At 48.2% G+C, this 26073-nt stretch overlaps 2 protein-coding genes across 4 annotated transcripts in view; one reads left to right on the top strand and one right to left on the bottom strand.

The window, feature by feature from the left end:
- The window catches only part of Cstf3 (cleavage stimulation factor subunit 3), an 80160-nt gene extending 76640 nt beyond the window's left edge, over positions 1-3520 (top strand). For both annotated transcript variants that reach the window (XM_063227743.1, XM_003463865.5), the window contains 4 exons: positions 628-781; positions 1767-1861; positions 2005-2065; positions 2818-3520. In XM_063227743.1, coding sequence (XP_063083813.1) covers positions 628-781; positions 1767-1861; positions 2005-2065; positions 2818-3020 — 513 coding nt within the window. In that variant the 3' untranslated portion in view covers positions 3021-3520. The remainder of the gene's footprint in view (positions 1-627; positions 782-1766; positions 1862-2004; positions 2066-2817) is intronic.
- Positions 3521-10024: 6504 nt separating this feature from the next.
- Positions 10025-26073, bottom strand: part of Tcp11l1 (t-complex 11 like 1) — a 28613-nt gene continuing 12564 nt past the window's right edge. For both annotated transcript variants that reach the window (XM_003463846.5, XM_023562439.2), the window contains exons 4-10: positions 25509-25629; positions 24454-24674; positions 19271-19407; positions 17403-17596; positions 14368-14549; positions 12619-12791; positions 10025-11506 (exon numbers count right to left, since the gene is read on the bottom strand). In XM_003463846.5, coding sequence (XP_003463894.1) covers positions 11304-11506; positions 12619-12791; positions 14368-14549; positions 17403-17596; positions 19271-19407; positions 24454-24674; positions 25509-25629 — 1231 coding nt within the window. In that variant the 3' untranslated portion in view covers positions 10025-11303. The remainder of the gene's footprint in view (positions 11507-12618; positions 12792-14367; positions 14550-17402; positions 17597-19270; positions 19408-24453; positions 24675-25508; positions 25630-26073) is intronic.

Genomic DNA, 26073 nt, shown 5'->3' with positions numbered 1-26073 from the left:
GTAATCCCAGCACTCAGGAGGCTAAGACAGGAGGATTGTTCCAAGTTCAAGACAGGAGGATTGTTCCAAGACCAGCTTAGGCTACAAAGTGAGCTTGAGGCCAGCCTGAACCACATAGCAAGACCCTGTCCCAAAAAGACAGGAAAAAAAAAAGAAGAAACTGACACATGTTGTTTACTGTCAGTGGAAGGGAGATGTCAAAAGTGCTTTTATTTTTATTTATTTTGGTGCCAGGGATTGAACTCACAACCTTGCACTTGCCAGGCAGGTGCTTATGCCATTGAGCTAAATCCCCAGCCCCAAAATGCTTTTAAAAGTGTTGGTTTTTCTCCAAATCACCTGACCTAGAGGGTAGGACCCAGTGTTATGATTTTTCCCACAAAGGTTTGTATCTGTCCTACAAAGGTCCCACCTGGTAACAATCTGGTGCTTCATAGCTGGGGCTGGGATAAGATTACAAAACACCAAGTCCTCATCTTTACCATCATGGATGGTCTTGCTGATCCTTCATTCTCTTTCTGAGGTTTAACGCAGTTATTCTCACTGTATCTTCAAGATTGTACAATGGCACGATTATACTCTATAAGACCCTTCCAGGTTTAGCATTCTTCTGCTCTGCATTTTCAGGATGTTTCCCGTGCTAAGCTAGCAGCTATAATTCCAGACCCAGTTGTAGCTCCTTCTATAGTGCCTGTTCTGAAAGATGAAGTGGATAGAAAACCAGAGTACCCTAAACCAGACACCCAGCAGATGATTCCATTCCAGCCACGACATTTAGCACGTAAGCCATGACTTCAGACAGTACTGAGGCTTTGGTCTGTTGATTGAAATCCATGGTGGGAGGGGCGGGTGACATGGCCTTTCCATTGGAGGTTTAGACTTAATAAGTGACTTAGCAGTAATCTTTGAACCTAAGAATGTCCAAAAAAACCAAAACAACAAAACAAAACTGTGTGGTCCATAGTCCCTTTACTGTTTTGGAGGTGATACTTAGATTACTTTCAGAAATGATATTATGTGTAAGTAGTACTTGAACACTTAGAAACTTCTTTCAGTGACAGTAACTTGCTGGTGTGAGTTTATAAATGCTAATGATTAGTACCCATCTAGACCCTTCCTGAACAGGCCTCTTCTGATTAAATGTGCTACTGAGTAACTCAGTGTAAGCAGTCTTCTTAAAGCAGGCATGGTTTGAGCCCAGCTTGGGCAACTTAGTGATTTAACAAGACCCTGCCTCAAACAATAACGGACCAGGCCTGATGGTACACACCTGTAATCCCAGCACCCAGGAGACTGAGGCAGGAGGGTCTCCGTGAGTTTGAGGCCAGCCTCAGCTACATAGTGAGTTCTAGCCAGCCTAAACTAAATAGTGAGGCCCTGCCTTAAAAGAAACAAAAAGTTAAAATTTAAAAGATGGGGAGCTGGGGATGTAGCACAATGTGAAGGCCCTAGGTTCAATCTTTAGTACTGAAACAAGATTCCTAAACAAACAGCAAGAGTAGCTGCAAAACAATCCTTGCCAAAAGCATCCTCTAGCGCAGCCCTGGTGTGCCTTGCAGTCTCATTTTTGCTTCCCAGTGGTCATGGCCTTGAGACCGTTTCCACACTCAACTACGTGAGTTGGTCCAGCACACAAAGCACTAGAAGCATGTAAGATGTCCAGAGTAAAGCAACAGAGAGAAAGTGGTTATACACAAGTCACTTACCTTTAGCTTTTCTCGCACAGAAACTCTTCCATCCACTGACTGTCGCATTTCCTCTCATAGCACCAGGTTTACACCCTGTCCCCGGAGGAGTGTTTCCAGTGCCGCCTGCAGCCGTGGTTTTGATGAAACTTCTCCCCCCTCCTATCTGCTTCCAGGTTTGTTACTGTTTTCATGATAGATCCTGGCTTTGGTAAGGGGTATAGTAATTGTGTGCTTTTTCTCCTGTGTAATAAGCAGCATAAAAGTGCTACTGTTTTAAATTATCAATAATTGAAGATTAAATTTTGTGTCAAAATAGGGTCCTTTTGTACAAGTGGATGAACTGATGGAAATTTTCCGAAGATGCAAGATACCAAATAGTGAGTAATGAAAGCTCTGGTCACAGTGTATAACCCACATCATTGTCTCCGAGGCAGAGAACAGTTGTTATGCTTTGCCACTCAAGTCTCCAGAGCCACCCAGTGATGCACAGAAACACATGAAACCCAGCCATGAGCCAAACCTTTCTCAGCAGAGGTGGGCTGGCTCAGCTTCTCACTCCACAGTGAGCTGTTACAAAAGCTCACCTTTAGCCAGGTGTAGTGGTGCATGTCCATAATCCCAGCACCCTGGAAACTGAGGTAGGGCACTCAAAGTTCAAGCCCAGTGTAGACAGTGAGTGACTTAGTGAGACCATCTCAAACTAAAAAGAGCTAGTGATGTAGCCCAGAGAAGCCCTAGGTAAACTCCCAGGACCATTTTTTTTTTTTTTTGTCTTTTTCCTTTTTATCAGTATCAGGGATCGAACTCACGACTGCCTGCTTGCAAGGCAGGTGCTTATGCCGCTGAGCTAAATCCCCAGCCCCCATTTTTTTAAAGGTTTATCTTTTCCATTTTTTAAAAAAAGGTTTATCTTTTCCATTTATGTGAATAAGCATTATCCTATCCAGCTTATGAAAATAATTATATTAGTTTTAACAGCAGCTTTTGTCTTTTAATATGTCAGTAATGCTTTCTATCGCATGCTTTGCTGACATAGGCTCTGAGATGAGCTATAGTCTCCAAAGTGTAACACCCACGTTCTTTCACAGTTTTAAGCTTCTTCCCATATCCTGTGTGTTCTGTTCCCCAGCTGTGGAGGAAGCCGTGAGGATCATCACCGGGGGGGGCCCAGAACTGGCTGTGGAAGGCAATGGCCCCGTGGAGAGTAACTCGGTGCTCACCAAGGCTGTCAAAAGGCCCAACGAGGATTCAGACGAAGATGAGGAAAAGGGAGCCGTGGTGCCCCCCGTTCATGACATTTACAGAGCCCGGCAGCAGAAGCGGATCCGATGAGGCAGGCTCAGGGGCTGCCTCTGAGAAGACTCTCGCCTAATTCCCTTTTGCCTCTGGTCATGTTTAAGAGACAGCGCTTTGTTACAAGGCTCTTGGAAACAAAGTTGTGTTGTCATTGGTGCCTCTATCATATGGTTCTTGAGAAAAAAACCTGTGTGAATTTTAGAATATGGAACAGACCTATGCTCTCAGCAGGATTAGGTTTTCAAAAATGTGAGAACAGCACAAAATGGCAGAACCACATTTTGTCCCCTCTTCAAGGGTGTATTGTCTGTGCCACTTGAAGACTTGTGAGTTTTCCACAGTTTTATTTTAAAAACTGGATGGCTTATGATTGTAAAGCATTTTATCACATTTTCTGAAAAACAGTTGTTCTCAGTTTGCTTATGTAGAGTCCTGCCTTATTGTTTGTTTTTATTTATGGCAGAATGTATGGAGTCTGTTTTGTAGTTTAAAATTTTAAAAGTCCTTTAAAAAATAAAAGGAGCTCAAAAATGTCATGCTTCTGTATTTCAGATTTTATTTACCATAGCTACTTTATATAAATCAGCCAATACCTCTTAACCTACGCATCAACAATACAAGGAAAAGTCATCTTTTACTTAATATATATACATTCATTCTCATGTCCTTTCCTGGTATTGATACAGGTTTGTTTTTGTTTTTGTTTTTTTTCTTTTTTGGCCATGCGCAAGTATTCTACCACTGAGCCACACCCATAGTCCCCGGAAAACACTTTCAGTAGGCAAATTAAACTTTGCAGAAATCCTCACATAAAATGCATTTTCCCTAATAAAATCTGAAACAGATTGAGATTTTCAACTTTCATCTCTCAAAACTGCTGGGTGTGGGGGCTGGGGATTTAGCTCAGCGGCATAAGCACCTGCCTTGCAAGCAGGCGGTCGTGAGTTCGATCCCTGGTACCGATAAAAACTGAAAAAGACAAAAAAAAAAAAAAAACTGCTGGGTGTGGTGTCGATGTAATCCCAGCATTTGGGAGGCCCAAGGAGAAGGATTACCCCAAGTTTGAGGCCAGCCTGGGCTTCATAGTGAATTCAAGGCCAGGCTGGACTATGTGAGACCCTATCTCAAAAAAAAAGGCAGCATAAAGTGGGCCTGGTAATTCTAGTACTCTGGGAGACCAAGGCAGGACCACCACTTGAGGACCTGGGAAACACAGCAAGACCCTATCTCCAAAAGCAACATACAAAAGAAAAACAATTTAGTTGTTTACAAAATCTCTTCCCTGCCTGACCATTGACCCTTCTGATTTGCTCATGGTGGTGCACACGTGTAATCCCAGTATTTGGGAGGCTGCAATGAGAGAGTGCTGTGAGTTTGAGGCCAGCCTGAATTCCATATGAGGCACTGCCTCAAAAAACAAAATCAAAGTCCTGCTTTGAGCATAAGGAAGATAGCGCTTTAAAAAGCAAAGGAAATATAACTAAGGTTACTTCAATTTTAAGGTTACTGGCCAGGTGTGACGACACACACCTGTAAAGGCCAGCACTTGGGAGGCTGAGGCAGGAGGATCACTGAGTTTGAGGCCAGCCTGGGGTATACAGGGAGATCTTGTCTCAAAATAATAATATTAGTAGTAGTGGTAATAGTAACTTAAGGTTACTTTCTAAGTCACAGGTTGTATTTTAGAAGTTCTCAATGTTAAGTTTGGCTAGAACAAACCTAGAAATGGTTGGGACTGATGACATCCGACTAGTCCCAGAGAAATGTGATTTCCAAATCAAGTGCTGTCCATTGAGCCAGGCCTGCAGCCCAGTTCCAGGCCTCAGGTTTAGAAGGTGACATGTGAGTTTGATGGAACAAAACCCCACATGAACAAACAAAGTTCTGTGTAGCCTAACACACGTATTTCCTAGGACTCAGGCTATTTCCAAATGTACCCACAAGCATCTGATAGGTTAATAGGCAATTTAGAGATTAATAGTGATTAAAGATTAAGATCTTCCCTACTCTGTGAAGTTGCTTTGAATGAGTAAAAAGGCTGTTAAAATAATTATATAACGCAAAACCCAATATAAATATACAATTGCAATGTCATTTATTTAATTATTTTTCAATGAAATTGTGCCTGGGAGTCATTCATGTATCTGTTCAAACGCATAGCACAGGAGTGGAGACGTGGAGGTGCTGTCAGGAGGTAAGACCGCAGATCCAGGACCAAAGAGATGATTAAGTCAACCACAGGCTTGGCAGGGGATGAAGAAAACCCACTCTGCTGAGGGAGGCTGGACCCTGCGCACTGAATCTGTCAGTGAAACAGGTGTGCACCTTCCGATATGGGGCTACAAGCCCGCCTTTACTGTTACAGGTAAAACAATTTATAGCCTTTTCTATTTAACACCTGTTATCATCACCTTCAATCGGCTATGTGTGTGGTGTTCCCATTTTACAGAGGAAGCTACAGGAGAATCAGCTGGCCATCGACGGAGAACCTTCCAGAGCTTTCAATCATACAAGAAACATGTGCCACAGGTTCACTGCCAATGGACTTGGCCAACAGCTACGACTGGTAAGAAAACAACAAAGGAAAAGGACTTGAGCCAGGTCTTCCTCTAAGTCAAGACCTTACTACATAATTCCACTACATGATACTGGATGGCAGAGTTAGAAAGATCCTTAAAGATCATCTGTTTTCTTTCTCTAAGTACTGGGGATTAAACCCATAACCTTTACAAGGAGCCACATCCCCAGCACACTGCCCTTCCTTTCTAAATTCTGAGACAGACTCTTCTGAAAGTGTTCAGCTTCCCAGGGTGGGCTCGAACTTGTGGTGCCCCACCCCGGCCTCCCAGCATGCTGAGTTATAGGTGTGCACCACGCCTGCCAGTCCTTCCATTTCAGAGCTGTCAGGAACGCTGGTGCAAAACAGATCAGACTTCTGGTCGCTCTGTCCATCTGTCTGCCTCCTGTCTCTTTTTGGTAAGATCCCTGGCCTCTTAACAGCTCCTAATCCTTCTCCTCTCCCATCCTACCTCAAAACATAAATAAATAATAAAAACCAAACATAATGTTATACGTATAGACAAATGTTGAAAGCTCCCTGGAAATCAAACAGCAAGCACTGTGTTCTTTTCACATACCAGGGAAGGGGTGACTTTAGCACCTCCAAAAAACAAATGCTGAGTCAGAGCAATTCCCGAGGAGTGATCTTTAAGGTTCCTGCATTCTGAATCCTGACATTCAGTGACAGGATTGTGCACAAAGTCTCGATTCAGAGGACCTTGATGTGCCTCCTTAAGCCTTTTAATAACTTCATATAAAGAAAAAAGACTGCACACCTCTACCTACATTTAATTAGCAAGACATCGTCAGTGCAGTTCATACCTGCTTTATCCTTGGGGCTGAGCCACGCGATTACGGTCATGCTGGGCAGTCGGCTTAAAGGGCCGTGAACCGCCAGAGGCCTAGACCAGAACCTATCCCCCTCCTGAGTAGCTCCCGCAGGAGCTGCTGCTCCCAGGCCTTCATTCCCTCCACTGCGGTACAGCGCCCCCAAGCGTCCGTCTCTGGGAAGACACTTGTCTGCACGAACAGGTGAGGCAGGAAATCAAGTCCCCCCATCGTTACTGACTTAATCCAGAAGGATTACTCCGAAACATTTTGTCCAGGAGGGGGCGCTGCTGGGGTATGTTTCAAGTCCCAGTTTCTTAACATCGCCTAACTGACTGAACCGTGGGAATCTTCCTGGCCTTCAGTGCCAGTGCTATGAGAACAGGAGAAAATCAGCTCACTTATCTTGATAGCAAGAACGAAACAATTAAACGTGAACACCGTGGCTCTGCATACTGTTTCCAAGAACCTCTGCTCTGGCTCACGCAGGCTGAGGCCTCTGGCAGCGGGCAGAGGAGGGCACGGGCCGAGAGTCTGTGACACTGCCTACTCTACAAGCAAGATTCCAGGGCCTGGGATTTAGCTCAGGGGCATAAGTGTCTGCCTGGCATGAGTTTGATCCCTGGTACCTCCCCTCCCCTAAAAAAGAAAGACTCCAACTGCCTAAACTCAATGATGCTGATTTGGAAACCCATGCAGGAAAACAGCTTGTTAGAGGAGTTGGAGCCCAGGTGTGGTGGTGCACTCCTGTAATTCCAGCACTTGGGAGGCTGAGGCAGGAGAATTGCTTCAAGGCTGGCCTGGGCTACAAAGTGAGTTCAAGTCCAGCCTGAACTGCATAGCAAAACCTTCTCAAAAAGACCAAAAGAAAAAGAAAAAAGAACTGCTGGAAATTCGGGAAGCTGCTGCGGGAATGGTGTCCAAGGGTTGCTCCACTGTGCGGCTGGGTGGCACTCCTGTCCTTGGAGGGGAGCAGGAGCCCCAGGCTGTCTGGCCCCGCAGCTGCCCGGAGACCAGGCTTCCTGGCTCTGGAACCCAGTTTGTCCACCAACAAGCACAGTGACCACAGACACAGCTGCATCTCACTCAAAGCAGTGATCCTAAAGGGGCCTTGAAGTGATTATAAAGCACAAATTTTTTTTCTTTAAAAGTACTTTCACCTAGTCTGCCAGGGAACAGTGACCCCAGATTTTCCAGAGACCTAAAGATACATCTTATCTGCCTCTGCTCTGGAAGCAACTGGAAGCAAGTTCATGGCTCATCTGCTTACACACGGCCTCTCACCAAGCTCCTATAACCACATGCACCTGCGTATGCACCCGGCACCCTCGGGAGTTCCAACATTACCCCGAACAGAGCACATCTGATACTGCCGGTCTGAAACCTCAGAGACCCTGCTTCCGCTCTTCGACCTGCAGTACCGTTGCTCCCGCCTGCAGGGGCCCACTCTTCCGCCCTTCCACTGCTCTTCCTTCCAGACTTACGGGAAGACGCGCAGCGAGAGTGCAGAGAAAGAGCCTCTCGCACACTTGCTGTACAGGTGCTGGAACATAGCAGGGCCACGAAGAGGAGGGAAGGGACCCTGGACCCAGGAAGGATCTTTAGCAAGGATGGAACCCCACAGATGAATGAAGAGAGAAACTTCACGGAGGCGGCGGCAGTGGCGGAGCCCCCCACCCCCCTCAGATGGGATTCACTGCACTAGAGGTTTGAACCTGGTGACACACAGTAACTGCTGGCAACCCCAGCAGCAGTGGAGAGGAGCAGGGGATGCGAAGGACTGCACTGGCTGCAGGGAGTGCTGAGGCCTGGGCTGTGCCGGCAGAAGGGGCAGCCGAGGGAAGCCACCTGGGAGAGGCCAGCTGAGCTCAGAACTCTGGCTGTGGCTGCCAGCTCCACACCAGCCGGGCTCAGGCTCACTGAGTTTTACCCACTGCCTGCCAAAAAGCTGCTGCTGGCCTGCTGGGATAAATCAGCACAGATCTGGACTGTCTCCACACGCTGTCTACCAGTGTGACAACACAGACAATCTGAAAGTGGCCTTTTCTGATGTCTTTTTTTTTCTCCTTCATGGTTTGATCTTGGTTTTTTGAGTGTGAACACCGTTTCTAGCTTTTTTGTGGTTGTTATTCTGTTCTGTTCTTCCTTTTCTTTCCCTCATGTCTTCTGCACCAGTTTCCCAAGGTTTGCATAACCCCCTTTGTCCTCCAGCCTTGCCTCCAATCTCTTCCATTTCTCTAATTTTTTCCTAAGCCCTTTTAAAATCCCCCCCCCCCGGGTGCAACTGACATTAAGCACTTATTTACTGCACATAATTTTCTAGTTTTAGATTTTGTTATATAATCACAAATCTAGTTCTTATGGTTAAAGATGACAAATTAATGATTACCTCAAGTTTGTTATTTTCTAGGCTGTTTAATGCTATTGCTGATTATATCACTTTAGCTAAAGTGATATAAGTGTTCTAACCAGCTGTTTTCAAGACGGAGATTGCCTAAGGGTCATAGAAAATACCATGGGCCAGTGCCAAAGAATTAGCAGCTGGGCCAAGCAGGCAGCAACCTCTCATGCCAGCAAACAGAGGAGATGAGATCTTCTGGCAGATGTGGCTCAAACAGACTCACAACTTCAAAGCCAGCTACAGCAGAAAGACACCACAGAGAAGTCATTTCCTAGAGTTTCTAAACGAGAGCAATAGAGCTACTCACCATTGCAGTTTATAGGCATCAACCCCAATACTAAAATATGCAAATGAGAAGACATCTAAACAAGACACAATCCCAGACACCCATTTTACCAAAAGCAAACCCAGCGGGCAGTGAGGTGAGACAATCCAAAAACCACCCCCTTGGCCTCTCCAGAGTGGTAACAACAAATGAATGAGGCTCTGGAAAAAATCCGATCAGAAACACTTTCTCAGATAACTAGCCTTCTTTCAAACATCACAATCAGCCAGGTGTAGTGGTGCATACCTGTAACCCCAGCCCTCAGGAGGTGAAGCAGGACCCCTGCCAAGTTCAAGGCTGGCCTGGGCTACCCTGTGAGACCCTATCTCAAAAAGCAAGATAAAACAAACCAAAAACCATGAAACATGGCCTTTTCCTCCTGATTGCTCAGGAGTAGCTTTCAGTTTTCCTGGGACCTTTCTGAAATTGCTTCCATGTTTTTTCTACTTTTTTTTCCTGTGCTTAGAGTCAAATCCAGGATTTCACACATGCGAGGCCAACACTCTACGCTACCCCACGAGCTACAACCCCATCCTGCTGTGTGACTTTTGTGTCTCTCTTGCTGAACCACTAGCCTGTAAGAAATCCGGGAAAATCTGTCCTTAAGTCTGAATTCAGTGATCTTTTAAGCACATCGTCAGCACACTTCTGACTGCAAGGAGAAAGCAGCATTAGAGTCTGGTCAGAAGCACATACCCAGAGACCACATCCCCCAGCCACTCGCTCCCATCGAGCCAGGCACCCCGACAGTCAGAGGATGAATGTTTCTCGACCTTTCGCTCCAGCCTCCCCCACCCCACCCCACCCCGCCCCGCCATTCATACAGGGGTCACCACATAATTTTACTCCTTCCCGTTCTGACAGGTGAGGTCATTCCAGAGACACAGCTCTGCTTCTTGTATCCCTGGTCTAAAACACACATGCGTGTACACTTTTTATTTATTTATTTTTTAAAGCTGATCATCTGTGAGACTCAAATTACTTGCAGTCACAGGGCATGCCAGGAATTCTGGTCACTGTGCGCTTGAAAATTCCTACCCAGTTACCAGGGATTATTCTGAGACTTCTTTGTCTAGATTAGTGAGATTGGGCTCTTTTAACTAAAAATACTTTAATCTAGTTCCAGAATTCAAAATCAACACATCTGTGTACTACCTCAGAGTGAATTTTTCAATAAAAAACCTCAGACATTTCTTTCTTATTACACTAAACTATATGTATAAATACATAAATATGTGTGTATATACATAAATACATATCTTCGAAATCTCCACCTTAACTTTCTGGGCTAACAAGTAAAGGAAATTCTTTTCTTTAGATCTCATAGACTTAACGGCTATTGTCCAGTTCGGTTACAGTAATCCTGTAAAAAAAGAATAAGCTTTGCTTTTAGACACAGTCTCTAAACTCTTGGGCCCAAATCATCTTGTTGCCTCAGCCTCCCAAGCAGGCGGGACCACAGCACTGCAGGCATTGCACGGTGCTGCTTGGATAGCTTTTGCTGTTTCTTTCTCTTGCTCATTTTTCTTTTTGGAAGTGGCCGGGACTGAACCGAGGGCCTTGCCCATGCCAGGCAAGCACTTAACACCTACATCCTCAGCACAGAAGAACAAGCTTTTTAGAATCTACTCTGCTCTGAAACTAAAGGGCTCCAGGGCCCTGGCCTTGCCAGGCATGGCTGAAGCAACGGTTGTGTGTGTGTGTGTGTAAGGTGATAAATACGGCCCTGCTAGCTAACACAAACTGCCTGTGGCGAAGAGGAGTGGGGGCTCTGCAAGGGAGGGCCAAGAGATGAAGTCAGGGCTTGGCCTCCTGTACTCCTGGAGGCAGTCAGCATGGGCCATCTGCCAGGAGGCCACCTGGCCAGCAGGACAGGGTCCCGGCCTCCTCGGGAGGACGCGGCCACTGCAGTCTGTGGGGTAACAGTGGAGACACAGCAATCAACTGCTAAAAAGCTGAGAGTTACTTATAAAATTCAAGGTAACAAAAACTTCTTTGATTTGTAAACTTGCACTCATAAATACAATCTCTCAAAATACAACTCAGCGCCTTCTCCAGCAAGTTTTTCCACCAGGGACCCCCGAGGTGCTGCCCCTTGGGATGAGTGCTGCTGTACAGAACGAGCTACTCAGCCATTCCCCCGAAGCGCTGGCGGAGCGGAGCCAGGGTGTGGGCCAGGGACCAAGGCTGTGGCCGGGGCGTGCGTCTAGGACCGGAGGAGGAGCTTGCTGAGGATGGCGTCGTAGTAGGGGCAGAAGACCATCTTGTTGTAGTTGACCAGGCGGACGAATTTGACGGCAACTTCCTCCAGCTCTTTCTGAACTGGCCCCAATCCCCCTGGCACTGTGGGCATTGGCTTCTGGTGACCCGAGGCAAGGTAGGTTTCCAAAAAGGTCAGGACTCGGGATTCTGTGATAGGAAAGAACGTGATTAGTAGGGGTGGGGACGCCACGCAGCAGCGGAGCATTTGCCAAGCATGCGTGAGGGAGGCCCTGGGTTCCACTACCAGTACTGGACGGAAAAAGAAGGGATTAGCTGTTCCCGTTCAAAGTGACTGCACAGGCTTCTGGCTGCGCTCCCATTCCTAGCTTTGCCGCCACCTCTCTCGGGACGTCTGCCCACTGCCCAGGGCTGAACTGCAGCGCCCTTCTAACCGGTCAGCCCGGTTCAGTGCTTCTCACGGCTGAGTGCTCCGAGGGCGGGGTGGCAGGCAGTGCTCATCCCCTCTGCAGCACTGGGCTCTGGGCGGCTGCAGCGGCTCAAAGAGGGAAGAAAAGATCCGGCACCCTAGATCTGTGAGCTCTCTTCCCCTGGGCCCACAGGGAGAACCCCCCAACTGCCCCGGAGGTTGGCGGGGAGGAGCAATTTGGACAGATGGGGCAACGGGTTCTCCTCTCCCACCCCTGTCCTCTCCTGTCGGCTGGGGGGCGGGGTCCATCCAGCCACGCTTCTAGCAGATTTATCACAAAAACGAGGACTTTTATCCTTTGCCTCTTTTATTACTAATACCTGTTAATGTCACTCCATGGGTGTCACCAAGACAGGTCCATCCACACATGTCCTGCGCCTAGATGGATCCCAAATGGGATTCTCCATCCCATGCCCTGTGCCTGCCCCGGGGCTTCCCATGGGGCACGGACTGGGTTCCCTGCTCGGGGACCTGCAGTCTCCTCCTCCTCGCCGGAGTAGCCAGACTGTAGCAGCGCGCCACCGTGTCTGGCGAATAGGTAGCAGTACTTTTTATTTTAGCTTATTTTACATTTGTCAGCTCTGTTAGTAACTCTTCATTTCCCTGAGTCCTCCCAGTGTGAGTGATACGCCTCACACCAGCCGCCTGCCCGCCCGCCTGTGGGCACCGTCCCTTTCCGGAACCAGGGCCTGCAATTCTGGGCTTTGAAGCCTTGGACAGTGGCGCCTGGCTGGTCATCTGCCCATCCACAGGCACCCTGCTCATCACGCAATGATGATCGCGCCCGCTCCCTGCCCGTGTCCCTGTGTGACCTCCCGTGCTCCCCACGTACCCATGATCCTGCGGACGGGGTCGTCGGGGCCACCCACGGCCCGGATTCGGCCCTTGAGCACGGCCTCCTTGTCGGCGGAGAAGGCGGGGGCTCCGCAGCGTGCCAGGCAGCCGCTCAGCTCCAGGCACACTCTCTCCCCGACGGCGCTCAGGGCCTCGTCCAGGCGGAAGGAGCTGCGGAGCAGAGAGCAGGCAGCTAAGCGGCTGCGCACACCTGCGGCCGGGGCTTCCCTCCGCTGCTCCAGGGACAGAAGGGGCCGGGCTCCTCTGAAGGGGACCGACTGTGCCAAGCAGCGTCAGGCTAGGACTTGGTGGATCTGAGCCCAGGAGCGCTCGGGAGGGGGACAGGAGGTGGCAGCGGTGCAGAGGAAACGTCACTGCCAGCCTGCAGGGCTTCCTGGTGTGTGACGGTGAGGGAAAAATCCATGTCCCGATGTGGGTTGTGGATCTAACCCTTGTGTGGAGGGAGTGGGCAGCGCGGGGCTCCGGCAGCAACAGCAGGGCCACACCTGCCCCCAGCCTCAAGCTAGGCCTCAGCTGCGCAAAGCCCCTGTGCTGTGACACCCCACGCTGCACCCACGCACCCACACTTTGTGCAGGTCCCTCCCTGAGAGCCTGAGAAGGTTGGAGTAGTTATTTCAATCCTCCAAACTGGGCCTTGTCAGACACAAAGTTTATGCAGAAACATTCAGAAACCTCTGAACCAGGTGGGATGGTGCACCCCAGCAATTCCAGCACTCTCGGGGGCTGAGGCAGAAGAAACAGAAGTTGAAGCCCAGCCTAGGTACCTCAGTGACTTAGTGAGACCCTGGGGCAAATGAAAAAGTTAAAAAAAATAAATAAACGGGGTGGGGGAGGGAAGGGATGCAGCTCAGTGCAAGGGCCCTGGGCTCAATCCTCAGTGATGCGCACATTCGGGCTGGGCCAGAGCAGAGCTGCTGCAGTCTTGGCGTGCACTGAGGCACAGCACAGGCTGCACGGGCGCATGTGTGAGGAGTGGGAACAGCATCTCCTGTCTGCCCCTCTGTGGTTGGGCGCGTCCCTCCACGAGCTCTAGCTGAAGCAATGGACCACCCTTGTGTGGATTGCTGATCGCCTGGGTTTCTCCAGGGATCTGGTTTTTGTTTTTATTGTTTTGTTCTTTAGACAGTGTGTCACTATGTGGTTGTGGATGATCTTGAACTCACTATGCAGCTCAGGCTAGCTTCAAACTCATGGCGATCTTCCTGCCTCAGCCTCCTGAGTGCTGGGCCTGTAGGTAATACCAGCATTCCTGGCTCTAGGGTTCCGTTGTTTTTTTTTTTTTTAATCGGTACCAGGGATCGAACTCACGACCATGCACTTGCAAGGCAGGCGCTTATGCCGCTGAGCTAAATCCCCAGCCCTGTTTTTCATTGCAATTCAGTCTTTTTTTTCCTTTTTTTTTTTTTTTTTTCTTAAAGTGGACTAAGTGTAGAAGATACCAGCACACATGGGACTTAGCATAAGTTCCATCTTGTGAGCCTGTCATTTCAGTTACAGAGGTGCACAAACACGTACCAGGTCACAATGGGAAAGGAGTTCCTTAGCTAACATCTGAAAGCCAGGATCTCAGAGCCCCGCTACCCCTTCAGCGACCCTGTCTGTGACCCGCGGCTCAGTCTGCAGTAGGGAGCATAGTTACAGCGCGAGGTCTCCCCGCACCCTGCTGTGGGGGGCACTGGAAGCCACTGCCCCTGCCCACCCTCTACGCATGTGCAGCCTCACTCACGGCAGGTTCATGTCAGCCAGCAGGACCTTCAGGACCATCTTGAGTCTCTCGGCGAAGTCGGCCTGGCTGGCGACGCCAGCCCCCGCCATGCTGAACGTGACCAGCAGCACGGCCCCCAGCACGGTCAGCTGCTCCAGCTGCCCCTGCAGCTCCTGGAAACGCAGCTGGTCCATCAGCACTGTCTGCAAGGACAACACAGGACAGCGCTGTGCTGAGACATGAACGGCCAGCAGAGGGCAGCAGGGCCCAGCCCAGCGCCGTCTCTGCCACTCAGTCCCCTCAGGAGTCACTTGTGAGCCGAGCTAGGACTAATTCTCCGCCTCTCAGTGCTCTTCCTGAGAAGGGAGGCCACAGGCACACTCAGGAAGGATCCGCGGCAGACTGGGTGCAAATACAGGCTCCATCACACACAGCAGCGTGACCTGGGCCCTCTCAGCTAGGCAAAAAGGGTAACCCCTCTTCTGGGGATCTGTGAAGAATGACAAAGGCAGTGCAAGTGGAATGGTGAGCAAACCAATGCTCAATAAATAAAAGTTGCTGGGTGTGGCAGCACTCTCAGAGGCTGTAATCCCAGCACTCTCAGAGGCTGAGGCAGGAAGATCACAAGTTCAAGCCCAGACTGGACAACATAGCAGGATTCTGTCTCAAAATAAAAAATAAGGATATAGCCCAGGATAAAGGCCCTGGGTTCAATTCCCAGTACTGCATAGATAGATGGATAGACAGAGAAATGCTGCAGTATCAAAAAGGAAAGAGATCCAGGCATTTAGCTCAGCGGCATAAGCACTTGCCTTGCAAGCATGAGGTTTTGAGTTCGATCCCTGGTACCAAAACAAAAAAGGAAAAAGAAATGAGGTACAAAGCTAAGGTGACCAACACCTCCTGGTTTGTGCTGCTGCCCCCATTCTCTGATTGGAAACTCCCAATCCTGTGAAGTACCCTCCTGGGCCCCAACAAGCCACAGGAAGTCAGCCGTGAGGGCACAGCCCCGCCATCCCCCAGCAGCCTGCAGCAAGGAGATGCTTGGGGACCACGTAGTGAAAGGAGCCGCCAGATCTCGGAGCAGAGCTGACAGCACCCCTGGGATGACACAGCCTTGCTCCTGCCATGCCAGAGAACTGAGTGTGGCTGGAGCAGAGCAGTGGAAAGGCCAAGCAGCCCACTTCAGCCCCAAGTGCTTACAAGCTCCACACCTGGACGTCTAAGGACCCATCAAGACGTTAACAGTCTGGGGTCAAAGCCCAACCTTCCAAATCAGGAAGAGAGACTGTTTGAAGGCTGAGGGCACGCAGGTCTGTGTGAAGGACTCCCTGTCTGTCTCCTCTCTGAGCTCACTCTGCTCCTTCGCTCTGACTGCACTGCACTCTGTGGCCTCTGCGTGTGTATTTCAGCTGAGTGGCAGAAGGTGTCCTCAGGCTGCTCCCAATCCAGACACCTGACCCCGAGGACATCACTGTCTTCCCCACAGCTGGGGAGGCTGCACCACGCTGGCTCCTCAGAGACAAACTAGGGGAGTTCCTCGATGCTCCTGGCTCGCAGGCTGACTACAGCTGGGCGTAGCCTAGCGTGGGAGCAGAAGTTGTTTTTTAAGAGAAAGCTGTGGGCTGGTCCGATGGCAGTGGGTTATCAGAACTTATTAACATTAGTGTCACTAAAGTTGGTATACCACCCCCCCCACTGCTAAATTTGACTGGCTTTTAAAAAAATAAATAAATAAATAAAAATAAAAAAAAGAGAAAGCTGTGAAGCAACATCACTGCTGTGGTTTTGATCAAAAGGGTTAAAAACAGGGAGGAAAAAAGAAGATGCACCAATTGGAAGCATCATACCTCGCTGGGGGCACTGAAAAGTGATTCGGTGCTTTACAAACCTGGTGCTTCCTCAAAGGGGTACGCTGAGAGTGACCACGTCACCTTGCAACTCCAGTCCTAGGCATGGAATCACGACATGAAAATGTCCATCCATGTCAACAAATGGTCACAAATGCGCACTGCACAGCAGCCCGAAGCAGAAACAACAGCACCGTCCAGCGGCTGACCACACGAAGGAAGAAATTACTCCATCTTAAGAGGGGGGAGATGGTGATGTCCACTACACCATGAGCCTCGAGGACATAATGCGAAGTAAACAGGCAGGGCACAAAAGGCCGGACCCTGGACGATCCCACTTACAGAAAGCTAGAGCTGTGGCTGCCAGGGCCATGTAATGGGGATTTCCTGTTTGTGTTTTGTGTCTGTTGTTATCTATTTGAGACAGAGTCTCACTATGTAGTCCAGGCTGGCCTCAAATTTGAAGTGATCCTCCTGCCTCAGCCATCAAAGGGCTGGGATGACGGGAGTGCAGCAGGGAATTACTGTTTGATGGCTGCACAATAATGAGAATGAACTTAATGCCACTGTATACTTAATTGTTTGTTTTTGGTACCAGGGATGGAGCTCATGACCTCACGCTTACCAGGCAAGTGCTTGAGCTGCTGAGCTGAATCCCTGGCCCCCTACCACTGTATACTTAAAAACAGTTAAAATAGTAGCTTTATAGTATATGTATTTTACTGCAATAAAAAAAAATACAAGGGAAAATGAAGTCTTGCTATACACTACCACACAGATGGACGTTACACTTCCCGAAGGAAGCCAGAACCAAAGGCCCACACTGTCTACCTCAGACACCCAGGATGAGAGGCCGACAGGGCAGGCAGCAGGGGATGTAAGGAGCACAGCAAGGGCAGTGACTGCTAGAGCGGATAGGGTTTCTTTTCAGGGTAACGAAAATACTCTAAATTAACTAGTGGTAACAGTTGCATTAGTCTAACTATATGCTAAACAGCACTCAGGAGGCTGAGGCAAGAGGAGCCTGGGCTACAAAGTGAGCCAGAGGCACAGCCACACCCTGTCTCAAAAGAGACAAAAAAAAACTAAAAATAAAATTTTTTTAAAAAATCAAAAACTAAAAACCACAGCATTGCACACTGTAAGGGAGAATTCTGGGCCCAGCAGCACACAGTGAAACACAGTGCAGCCCGCCCCAGCACTGACCTCGGGGAAAGGTCTGTGGAGGTGGTCCCACTTCAGCAGCTTCAGGTAGGCGTAGTTCTGGACGGACACCGGGCTCGGCACAAGGGCATCCTTGGAGCCAGCAGCCTTCCCCTCGGGCAGGGCTAGTCTGCACCTCTGAGTCATGAGGTCAGCAGTGGCTTCTTCCAGCCACTGGGTGACAAAGTCCAGGGAATCTGTAAAACAAAGCTGCAAATGTTACAGGGCACCGAGCGGCAGCTTCTGGGAACTGCTTGGGAGAAGCCTGTCCTGCTGGTATAACACGGTGCCAGGAATGAACTCTGTGAGCTTCAGGTATCAGATAAAACTTAGATTGAATCATAGTCCTGCCCATCACTAGCTGAGTCATCTCAAAGCTGTCTGAATATTGGTTTCCTGGGGTAAGGAAATTTACAAGACGCACCTCATGGGCTGTGGGGCACAGCAACCGGCCAGGCCCTGCCACCTACCAGTTCTGCCACCTTCCTTCCCCAGCCTGACCCTGCAAGAGACCGGAAGTTCGGATGACTCCAGCTCTGTGAGAGCAGATGTTCCTGCCCCAAGGCTGATGGGCTGAGGCCCCTGGAGCTCCCCCTGCAGCACAGCCTCTTCTGTGGACCGGCTTAACTGAGGTCCATGTTTCATGTGGAATTCCCTACTGGGAAGGAGCCAGAGGGGCCCTTGGTTGACTGTCACCTGTGTCTGGCCTCCGTAGCGTCTCTAAGCTGAGCACTGCATCAAGTATTCCGACGCATCCACAGAAAGACCATGAGGATCTTGTCTGCATTATAAGCAAAAACTGCACCAGCCAGATCCTGGAGGAGTTGCAGCTCGGCCAGCTGAGGCCTCCTTGAAACCAAGTGGGTCCCCAGGTGTGGCTGCTGCCCACCCCTTCCTGCCACACCTGCTTCCCTGGCTGGCTGCCCCAGCAGGAAGCACTCTCTGCAGCCACCAGCCTGGAAACCTTGGTGTCCACGTGGTGGACAAGTCTCAAACCCCAGCAGAGCAGGGACTGGCCTGCGCTTCTGCTTCAGCAGCGCTCTGCATTGCACCCCACTTCCGGCACCCCACTTGCGGCCCCTGTGGCTCCCTGGGCATGCAACTGTGCCAGCTGCCCAGCTGTGTGTGCAGTGTCATTCCCCCGCCCCCACCCTGCCCCACTCCTGCTCTGTTTGTCCCCGGCTCCTCCTGGCCCCTGCAGCCTCTAACTGGGTCAGGTGGATGAATCTACCTTTCCCATCTGGGCCTGTCACACAGCGCACCGGGACCACCCTGCTGCTGGCAGAGGCGCAGCCACCTAGAGCTCATGGTAAACTGGCTCTGAAGACTGAAGTCCACCCAGAATGTTAGCTCCTAATGCAGAGACCAAAACAGCACCTCACACCTATGACGCTGCTATAGATTCTCTAGTTATGTTTTCCTGCAGTCATCTGAGAGGTTCACAAAAATGAGACTTGTCCTAGGTGTGAACCCAGATGACGCATGCATGCAACAAAGACATTTTCATTTACAACTATCCAACGTTCAATCTGGACCACGTTCACTTTTTCCTTCTCGTTCGCACTTTCTACCCACCCCGCTCTGTTCCTGTGCATGTTCTCTTCAGTGTGTACCGAGTTAGCTGCAGTCTTGTAGCTCGCTGTTTCTAGACTGTGTGTAGCTAGCCTATTCCATTACATAATTTTAGTTTTGTTTTGCAAAAAGTATCATTGCAGATGTGACAGCAACAAATGACGCAAAACAGAGGACAAAATGTACTCCAAAGAGGCTGGGGAGACAGCTCAGCAGCATGAGCACTTGCCTGGCAAGCCCAAGGTCCTGAGTTTGAGTCCCAGTACCGGAAAAAAAAAAAAAAAAAGCAGGAAACATACTTGGCTGCTTCTCCAGCAGCTCCTGAAACTTCTTCCTCTCGTACTCAACCGACTGCTGCATGAGGTGGGGTCGGATGCTGCTAATAGCGAAGTTGGCCATGTCCACCTTCATGAGGTCCAGCACAGCGAACATTGCCCTGCAAGAGAAGGAGGCCCTCAGCACGAGGCACTTGGAGGCACCCCTGACAGGCAGAGGGAGTCTTCCTCTCAGAAGGGGTAGCAAGAAATGTCTGGAAAGTCAAGAGAAAAGATGAAGGGAAACAAGTTTAGAAAACACAGGCATGAGCGTTAACAATCTGAAAGGCTGCGGTTTTTGGCAGTGTCCTGCCCCCATCTTCACCTCCCCAGGTCCCCGGAGCCCCCAGCGGCCCAGAGAGAACAACGAGGCGCACTCAGTCCCCCAAGGTGGGAAGAAAGGCCAGTGAGGCAGCCACAGAGCAAGGGCAGTGCACACGGGCAAGGCGAGGGGCAGGCAGCACGCCACCCTGGCCTTTGCTTTCCCCTGATGTCCTTCTCTTAAAAAATCAAAAGACCAGACAAGCTGGGCCCCCGTCCCATCACAGTCCAAATCAGCTGGAACTGGGAGACACTGCCAGCTCCCTCAGACAGGGCATCTGTGACCCATCTTTTTGTGTGTGTGCTGCACTGGGAGTTGAACCCTGAGAGCTGCGCGTGCCAGGCAAATGCTCTACCACAGCCCTCTGTAGTTTACTTTGAGACAGTTTTGCTAAACTGCGCAGGCTGACCTGAAACTTGCAATCCTCCTGCCTTGGCCTCCCAAGTAGCTTGGAATATAGGCATTTGCCCCCAACCCTGGTGCAATTCCTTTACTTTATGGTGTAAGTTTGAGTTTGCTTCAAGGTATTTCTCCAAGAACTTTTCCAAGGAATTCCCCATTAACCTTGGCTAGATTGTAAACCTCCTTATTTTACAACTGATGTCCAATATCATGTCCGGCACGTAAGAGGGCTCAATAAAAGCTTGCTAAATGAATGAAAAATCAGTAACTATTTTAGGAGTCTTTTCACTGCTCTTTCTAAACCTTGAAGTAACATCTCCCACCAAGCCCTGGACTGAGGATTGAACCAATGGCCCTCAGACTGAGCTACATTCCCTGTCCTTGTTCTAATTCTATACTTTGAGACAGGGTCTCGCTAAGTTACTAAACTGGCTGGGCTCTAACTTGTTCTTCTCCTGCTCTACCTCCTAGGGTGCCTGGGTTACAGACGTGCACCACCTCACCTGGCAAGGCCTTTTGTTATCTATTGTACAAATGAAAGAGAATGTGCTATTCTCTTTTATATCATGGAAGCTGGAAATAAGAAATTCTTTTCTCATAGAATTTTTGGAAAGCAACTTGGTAGTAACATTCAGTGAAGTCCAAATCAACGGCAGTCACATGTAGTGGTGGACTGCATCACTACAGCACTGTGGGAGGCCGAGGCAGAAGGATCACAAGTCTGAGCCCAGCTAGGCAACTTAGTGCTTAGAAAGACCCTATCTCAAAACGAAAATAAAAAGGGTGAGGCTATATAGCTCAGTGTGAAGCACTGCGCTCAATCCCTACTACCACACACACCTACTCACACTCAAATCATGTTTGGAGTCTGGAGTGGCAGCACACACCTATAATCCCAACACCAAGGGAGACTGAGGCAGGAAGACTGCGAGCTCGAGTCCCACAGGGGCAACTTATCAAGACCCTGCCTCTGAATAAATAAATAATAAATAAGGCTGGACTGTAGCTCGGTGGCAGAGTGCACCTGGGTTCTACCCCCAGTACCAAAAATAAAACTAAAAAATAATTGATATTTAGGAAAGTTCTGTGCACAAAGGACTCACTGCACAGTTAAATATCTGATAATTATAAACTAATTTGTCTCTTCTAAGGAAGAAAATTCTATCTATGCAAGTATTTTCCTGCCACTGGAAATGCTTGTGGATAGTTTCTTTTAAAAAAAAAAACTGGGCGTGGTGGCACACACCTATAATCCTAGCATTTGGGAGACTGAGGCATGAAGATTGCAGCAAGTCTGAGGTCAGCCTGGGCTATGTCGTGAGTCTGGGCTGGCCTGAACTGCACAGTGAAATCCTGCCTCAAAAAAATCAAAAGCAAACAAACAAAAAAACCATAGACACTGATTACGGACAATGTGAGAGATTTTTGTGTCACTGGAACTGTTCAGGATCTTGAATGTAAAAGGGATACACAAACTTACACAGATACAAGATTGAAGTAGAGTTCATACAAAAGCATATACAAATAAGAACAAGTAAAACAGCAAATCTACATCAACAGCAGGCTTTACCAATGGCAGGGTCCCGGTTGTGAGACTCTACGGTAGCTCTGCACAGTGTCGCCATCAGCGAAGACTGCATGATGAGTCTGTGTCTCCAACAACTCCATGTTATTGTACCAAAAAGACTTCCAGTAAGAAAGCTAATTATGTGACCAGCACAGGAACAGTCAGAACCACCTGTCCTACGGGGTCTCCTCTGTACAGCTGCACATCCAGTCCCGAGAGCCATGGGGGCCACATGTGTGGTATCTGTGTCACTCAGCCTGCCAGCAGGGCGGCCCCGAGTAGCCTCTCAGCAAGAGCAACTGTGACAGCCAGACGCTGACCGCCCAGATGTGGGGATGGCCATGTCCACGTGCAGTTGCCCAGCGGGAGCCTCAGGGCCCATGGGAGCCAGTGTGTTGGAAAACTACTCTCCAACATGGCTTTGAGCTCCCCCGAGGGACATGCCCAGTCATAAAAGTCACCCTTTGTTTACAGTGCATTATGATCCCTTCTAGTCCAGTGCCATGTATGGCTCTGAGGTCATTTCCCCTGTAGGCACTATGGCCCAGTATCATTTTGACAAATAACATCTTTATCTGTTGAAAGGGAAATTAAGCTAAACAGTTAATCAAAATCAGTCTCTCGTGCTGGGCACAGTAGCGCAGCTGGGAGGCTGAGGCGGGAAGACTGCCGTGAATTCCAAGCCAGCCTGGACTACACAGTGAGTTCAAGGCCAGCCTAAAGTACACAGTGAGACCGTGTCTTAAAAAAAAACCCAATCTTCAGTAGCATCACATCATCCTTTCACCTATGTTAGCATAATAATTATAGGAACTTTATCACAATCATGTATTTAAAATTAAGTATTTGCTGGGTGTGGTGGCACATGCCTGTAATCCCAGCACTTGGAAGGTTGAGCCAGGAGGACCCCCGAAAGTTCAAGGCCAGCCTGGGCTACATAGTGAGTTCAAACCAGCCTGGACTACATAGTGAGAACCTGTCTCAAAAATAATAACAATAATAATAATAAATTAAAAATAAATTTAAATACTCAGGGGGCTGGAGGCATGACTCAGTGGTCAGGCACTGGCCTAGCATGCACAAGGCCCTGGGTTCAATCCTCGGCACCACCAAAACCAAAAATGTATAGGCATCCAGTTGTGGGCCACAGTTTATAAATTGTAATCCCAGGGACAAGTTACTAGAATTCTCACAAGTAAATCCCAATCTACCACTCCCAATGCAACCCACAGCAAGAATAAAGAGACAAAGACGTATTTGCCGTTGTGGGGAGCCAGGAGAGTCCTGAGTCCAGTTGGAACAAAGGCTAACTAGCCAGAACAAAGGCCTCAGCCCAGGGCCTAACATTGGTTTCATTAATTCGTGAGAGGGGGGAGGCTGGGTGAGTGACTGTAGAATGGAACAATGGGATCCCCCTGAGCTGGGCTGGGCAGGGGCAGGATGGCACCTCTGCAGCATGCAGAGAGAGAGAGTGAGGGATTCTAGTGACAGGGAGCCGCTAAGCTTGGAGGAATCTGAGTAACAGTCTGCAGCAGGGTCTTGTGTTTTCAATCCCAGCCCATAGTACGGAGTCCCTGGCCTAGCAGGGAGTTATGGGCGGGCATTGCTGACCTGTGACTTTGCCTCAAAGGTTACACACAGGAGCCTCAGCTAGACCCATTCACACTGCTTAAAGCTGACTGATGGTGAGGGAGAGCACTTCCCTGGCCAGCTCTGCACAAATCTGTAGGACAAAGGTGAATCAAAATAGAAGCAAATGGCAGCAGGGGAGCCATCCTGGTATCCTCCAAAAATATGGAGTACACATTAATACATATGTCAACAGGATTATACTGTCAGGTTTTTTTTTTTGGTACCAGGGATCGAACTTTCATGACCTCACGCTTGCCAGGCAGGTGCTTATGCTGCTGAGTAAATCCCCAGCAATGTTAGATTTAACATCTTGGCTATATTGTGAATAAAACAATGTCTACATTCTTTTTTTTTTTTTTTTGTCTTTTTCGTTTTTATTGGTACCAGGGATCGAACTCACGACTGCACACTTGCAAGGAAGGCGCTTATGCCGCTGAGCTAAATCCCCAGCTCCAATGTCTACATTCTTAGGAGGTAGTTCTGAAATATTTAAGGGTAAAATGTCATAAAGTTGTCATTAATCCTCAGAAGGTTGGCAGGACAGGAGGGAGGTGTGGTCACATAGATGTATATTAAACAATAAAGCAGCCGTGACAAAATATAGATTTACCCGAAGGTAAATCGCATCTGAGAGCTGACTGTACTGTTTCTGCAACTTTCCTGCAGGCTTGGAATTTTTCAAAATAAACTATACACAGCAGCCAAGCACATGTACACACCTGTAATTCCAGCTACTCAGGAGGACGAAGCAGGAGGATTACAAGTGCCTGGTTACAGAGGACAACTCAGTGAGACCCCGTCTCAAGCTGGAACACACAAGGCTGGGGATGTACGCAGCTGTGTGCAGCAGCACTTGCCTCGCGTGCAGGAAGCCCTGGGTTCAGGCTTCACTACCACAAAAATTAGACAAAACAAAATATATATACATATAAAATGAAAACAGTGATTGTGGCTTTTTTTAACTTTAAACAGAAAAAAGTAAAAATAATAAAACAGTGTTTCAAAACAGGCTAGTAGGAGAATAACAGTAATACATCCTGTATTGTTATGTTCATCCTAGTTGTTCAGAGAATTATGACTGTTATATGGTAAAATTACGGGTGTTTTCTTCCTTCCTTCTAATTTTCACTATTATGGATGTTTGCTTTAAATTTTAAATACCTCAGCACCTAGACTTTAGGAAGTTTAAGTCTGAAATTGGGCTTGTGTTTAGGTATACTGCGTTCAGTCCGCACACCTCCATACCTGAAGAGGGGCACGATTTCCTTAATGTCCTTTAGTTTCTTAACTTCCTCATCGCGAGCAGGTGCACACAGGGTCCCCATCATGCCAATGATGAATTCTGCCAGCTTAGAAATGTCTAGGGCTCCGTTCTCTGCTTCCTGCTTTATCAGATCCAGATCCAAGACTTCTGTTATCTGGTTTCTCAGTCTAGTGTGACCAGGCAGCAAGAAAGATAAAAGTGTCTACAAGAGAGCACAGCTAGGTTTAATCGAAGTTTCTCAGTCAGACACTGTTTTGGATTATACATGAAAGAATGTATAACTATCCAAATAAGCCCTTCACCAACTGCCACTGAAAGGCTGTACACATTCTAACCTCTTTTTCAACAAATCTACAGAGAAGAATCTTACAAGTTCAGTTAGAATAGCTACTGAAGTTTCTATTTAAACTCTAGTATCGGAGCTGGGGGTTTAGCTCAGCAGCATAAGCACCTGCTTTACAAGCAGGTGGTCGTGAGTTCGATCCCCGGTACCGATAAAAAAAAAAACAAAAAAACAAAACACTCTAGTATCTACCACCTGGATACAAGAAACAAATGTTGGAGGGAAAAGAACACACTTATTAGCATGAACACAGGAGCCAACTGTCCATTCCAGTTTCCACAGAGGCAGGTCTTCTTCAAGACTACAGCTGCTGGGCAAGGTGGCACATCTGTAATCCTAGCACTCAGGAGGCTGAGGCAGGAGGTTCGCTGTGAGTTTGAGGACAGCCTAAGATACATAAATGAGTTCAAGGCCAGCCTGGGCTATGCAGTGAGAAGCCTACCTCAAAAAAAAAGACAATGGCTAAAAGCATTGCAAAAAGTCCTGTCACCTAAAATGTTTTCTATTCCAGAGACTATGTTACATTATATCCATACCTATTAAAATTTGTAAAATAATTTTTAAGTCAAAAATAACCTGTATTTCTGCAAGTAATTTAGCTTTGTCATCTTTCCATTTCTTTAATGTCTTCAGGAACAGAAAGACAAAGAGGCTGGGTAAACACTGCTGGGCACCTCAACTCACTCGGCTCACCTCTTTGATCTCTCCCACAAGTTTGATGGCATGGTCATAGGTCGGGGGGTTTTCACTTAGCTGGACACTCAGGCAGTCCCAAAAAGCTTTATGTACAATCTCCTTCACTCTCTTCTCCAAGCTAGAGAAAAGGGAGATGGGGGCAGAACATCTCAAATCAAATTTTAAAATCACAGATTCTATGGGTTAAGGTAATAAATCTTAAAAAGGTAAGAATTGGGCTGGGGATTTAGCTCAGCGGCATAAGCGTCTGCCTTGCAAGCAGGCAGTCATGAGTTCGATCCCTGGTACCGATAAAAACGAAAAAGACAAAAAAAAAGGTAAGAATCAAGAAAAGATTTCCCAGACATACTTAAAGTAATACAAACTTTAGTTGTTTTTTTTTTCCCAATAAGTACCTTATTAGAAAAAATAACTTGCAACAAATGTAGTGACCAATTAATAGCATGTAACAATGGCATATGGATTATTCAGGGCTATTAAATTTTACTTTCCTGTTACCTGCAAATTTCCTAAAATATGGGCAGGTAAGTAGCTTTAAGGTAACAATTCAGCATGTAACAGG

Source organism: Cavia porcellus, unplaced genomic scaffold (genome assembly GCF_034190915.1).
Source record: "Cavia porcellus strain 051 isolate PalLab524CR breed Dunkin Hartley unplaced genomic scaffold, mCavPor4.1 scaffold_17, whole genome shotgun sequence".
Taxonomy (NCBI): domain Eukaryota; kingdom Metazoa; phylum Chordata; class Mammalia; order Rodentia; family Caviidae; genus Cavia; species Cavia porcellus.
Note: the sequence above shows the minus strand (reverse complement) of the source record. Positions and strands in the feature narration are given on the sequence as shown.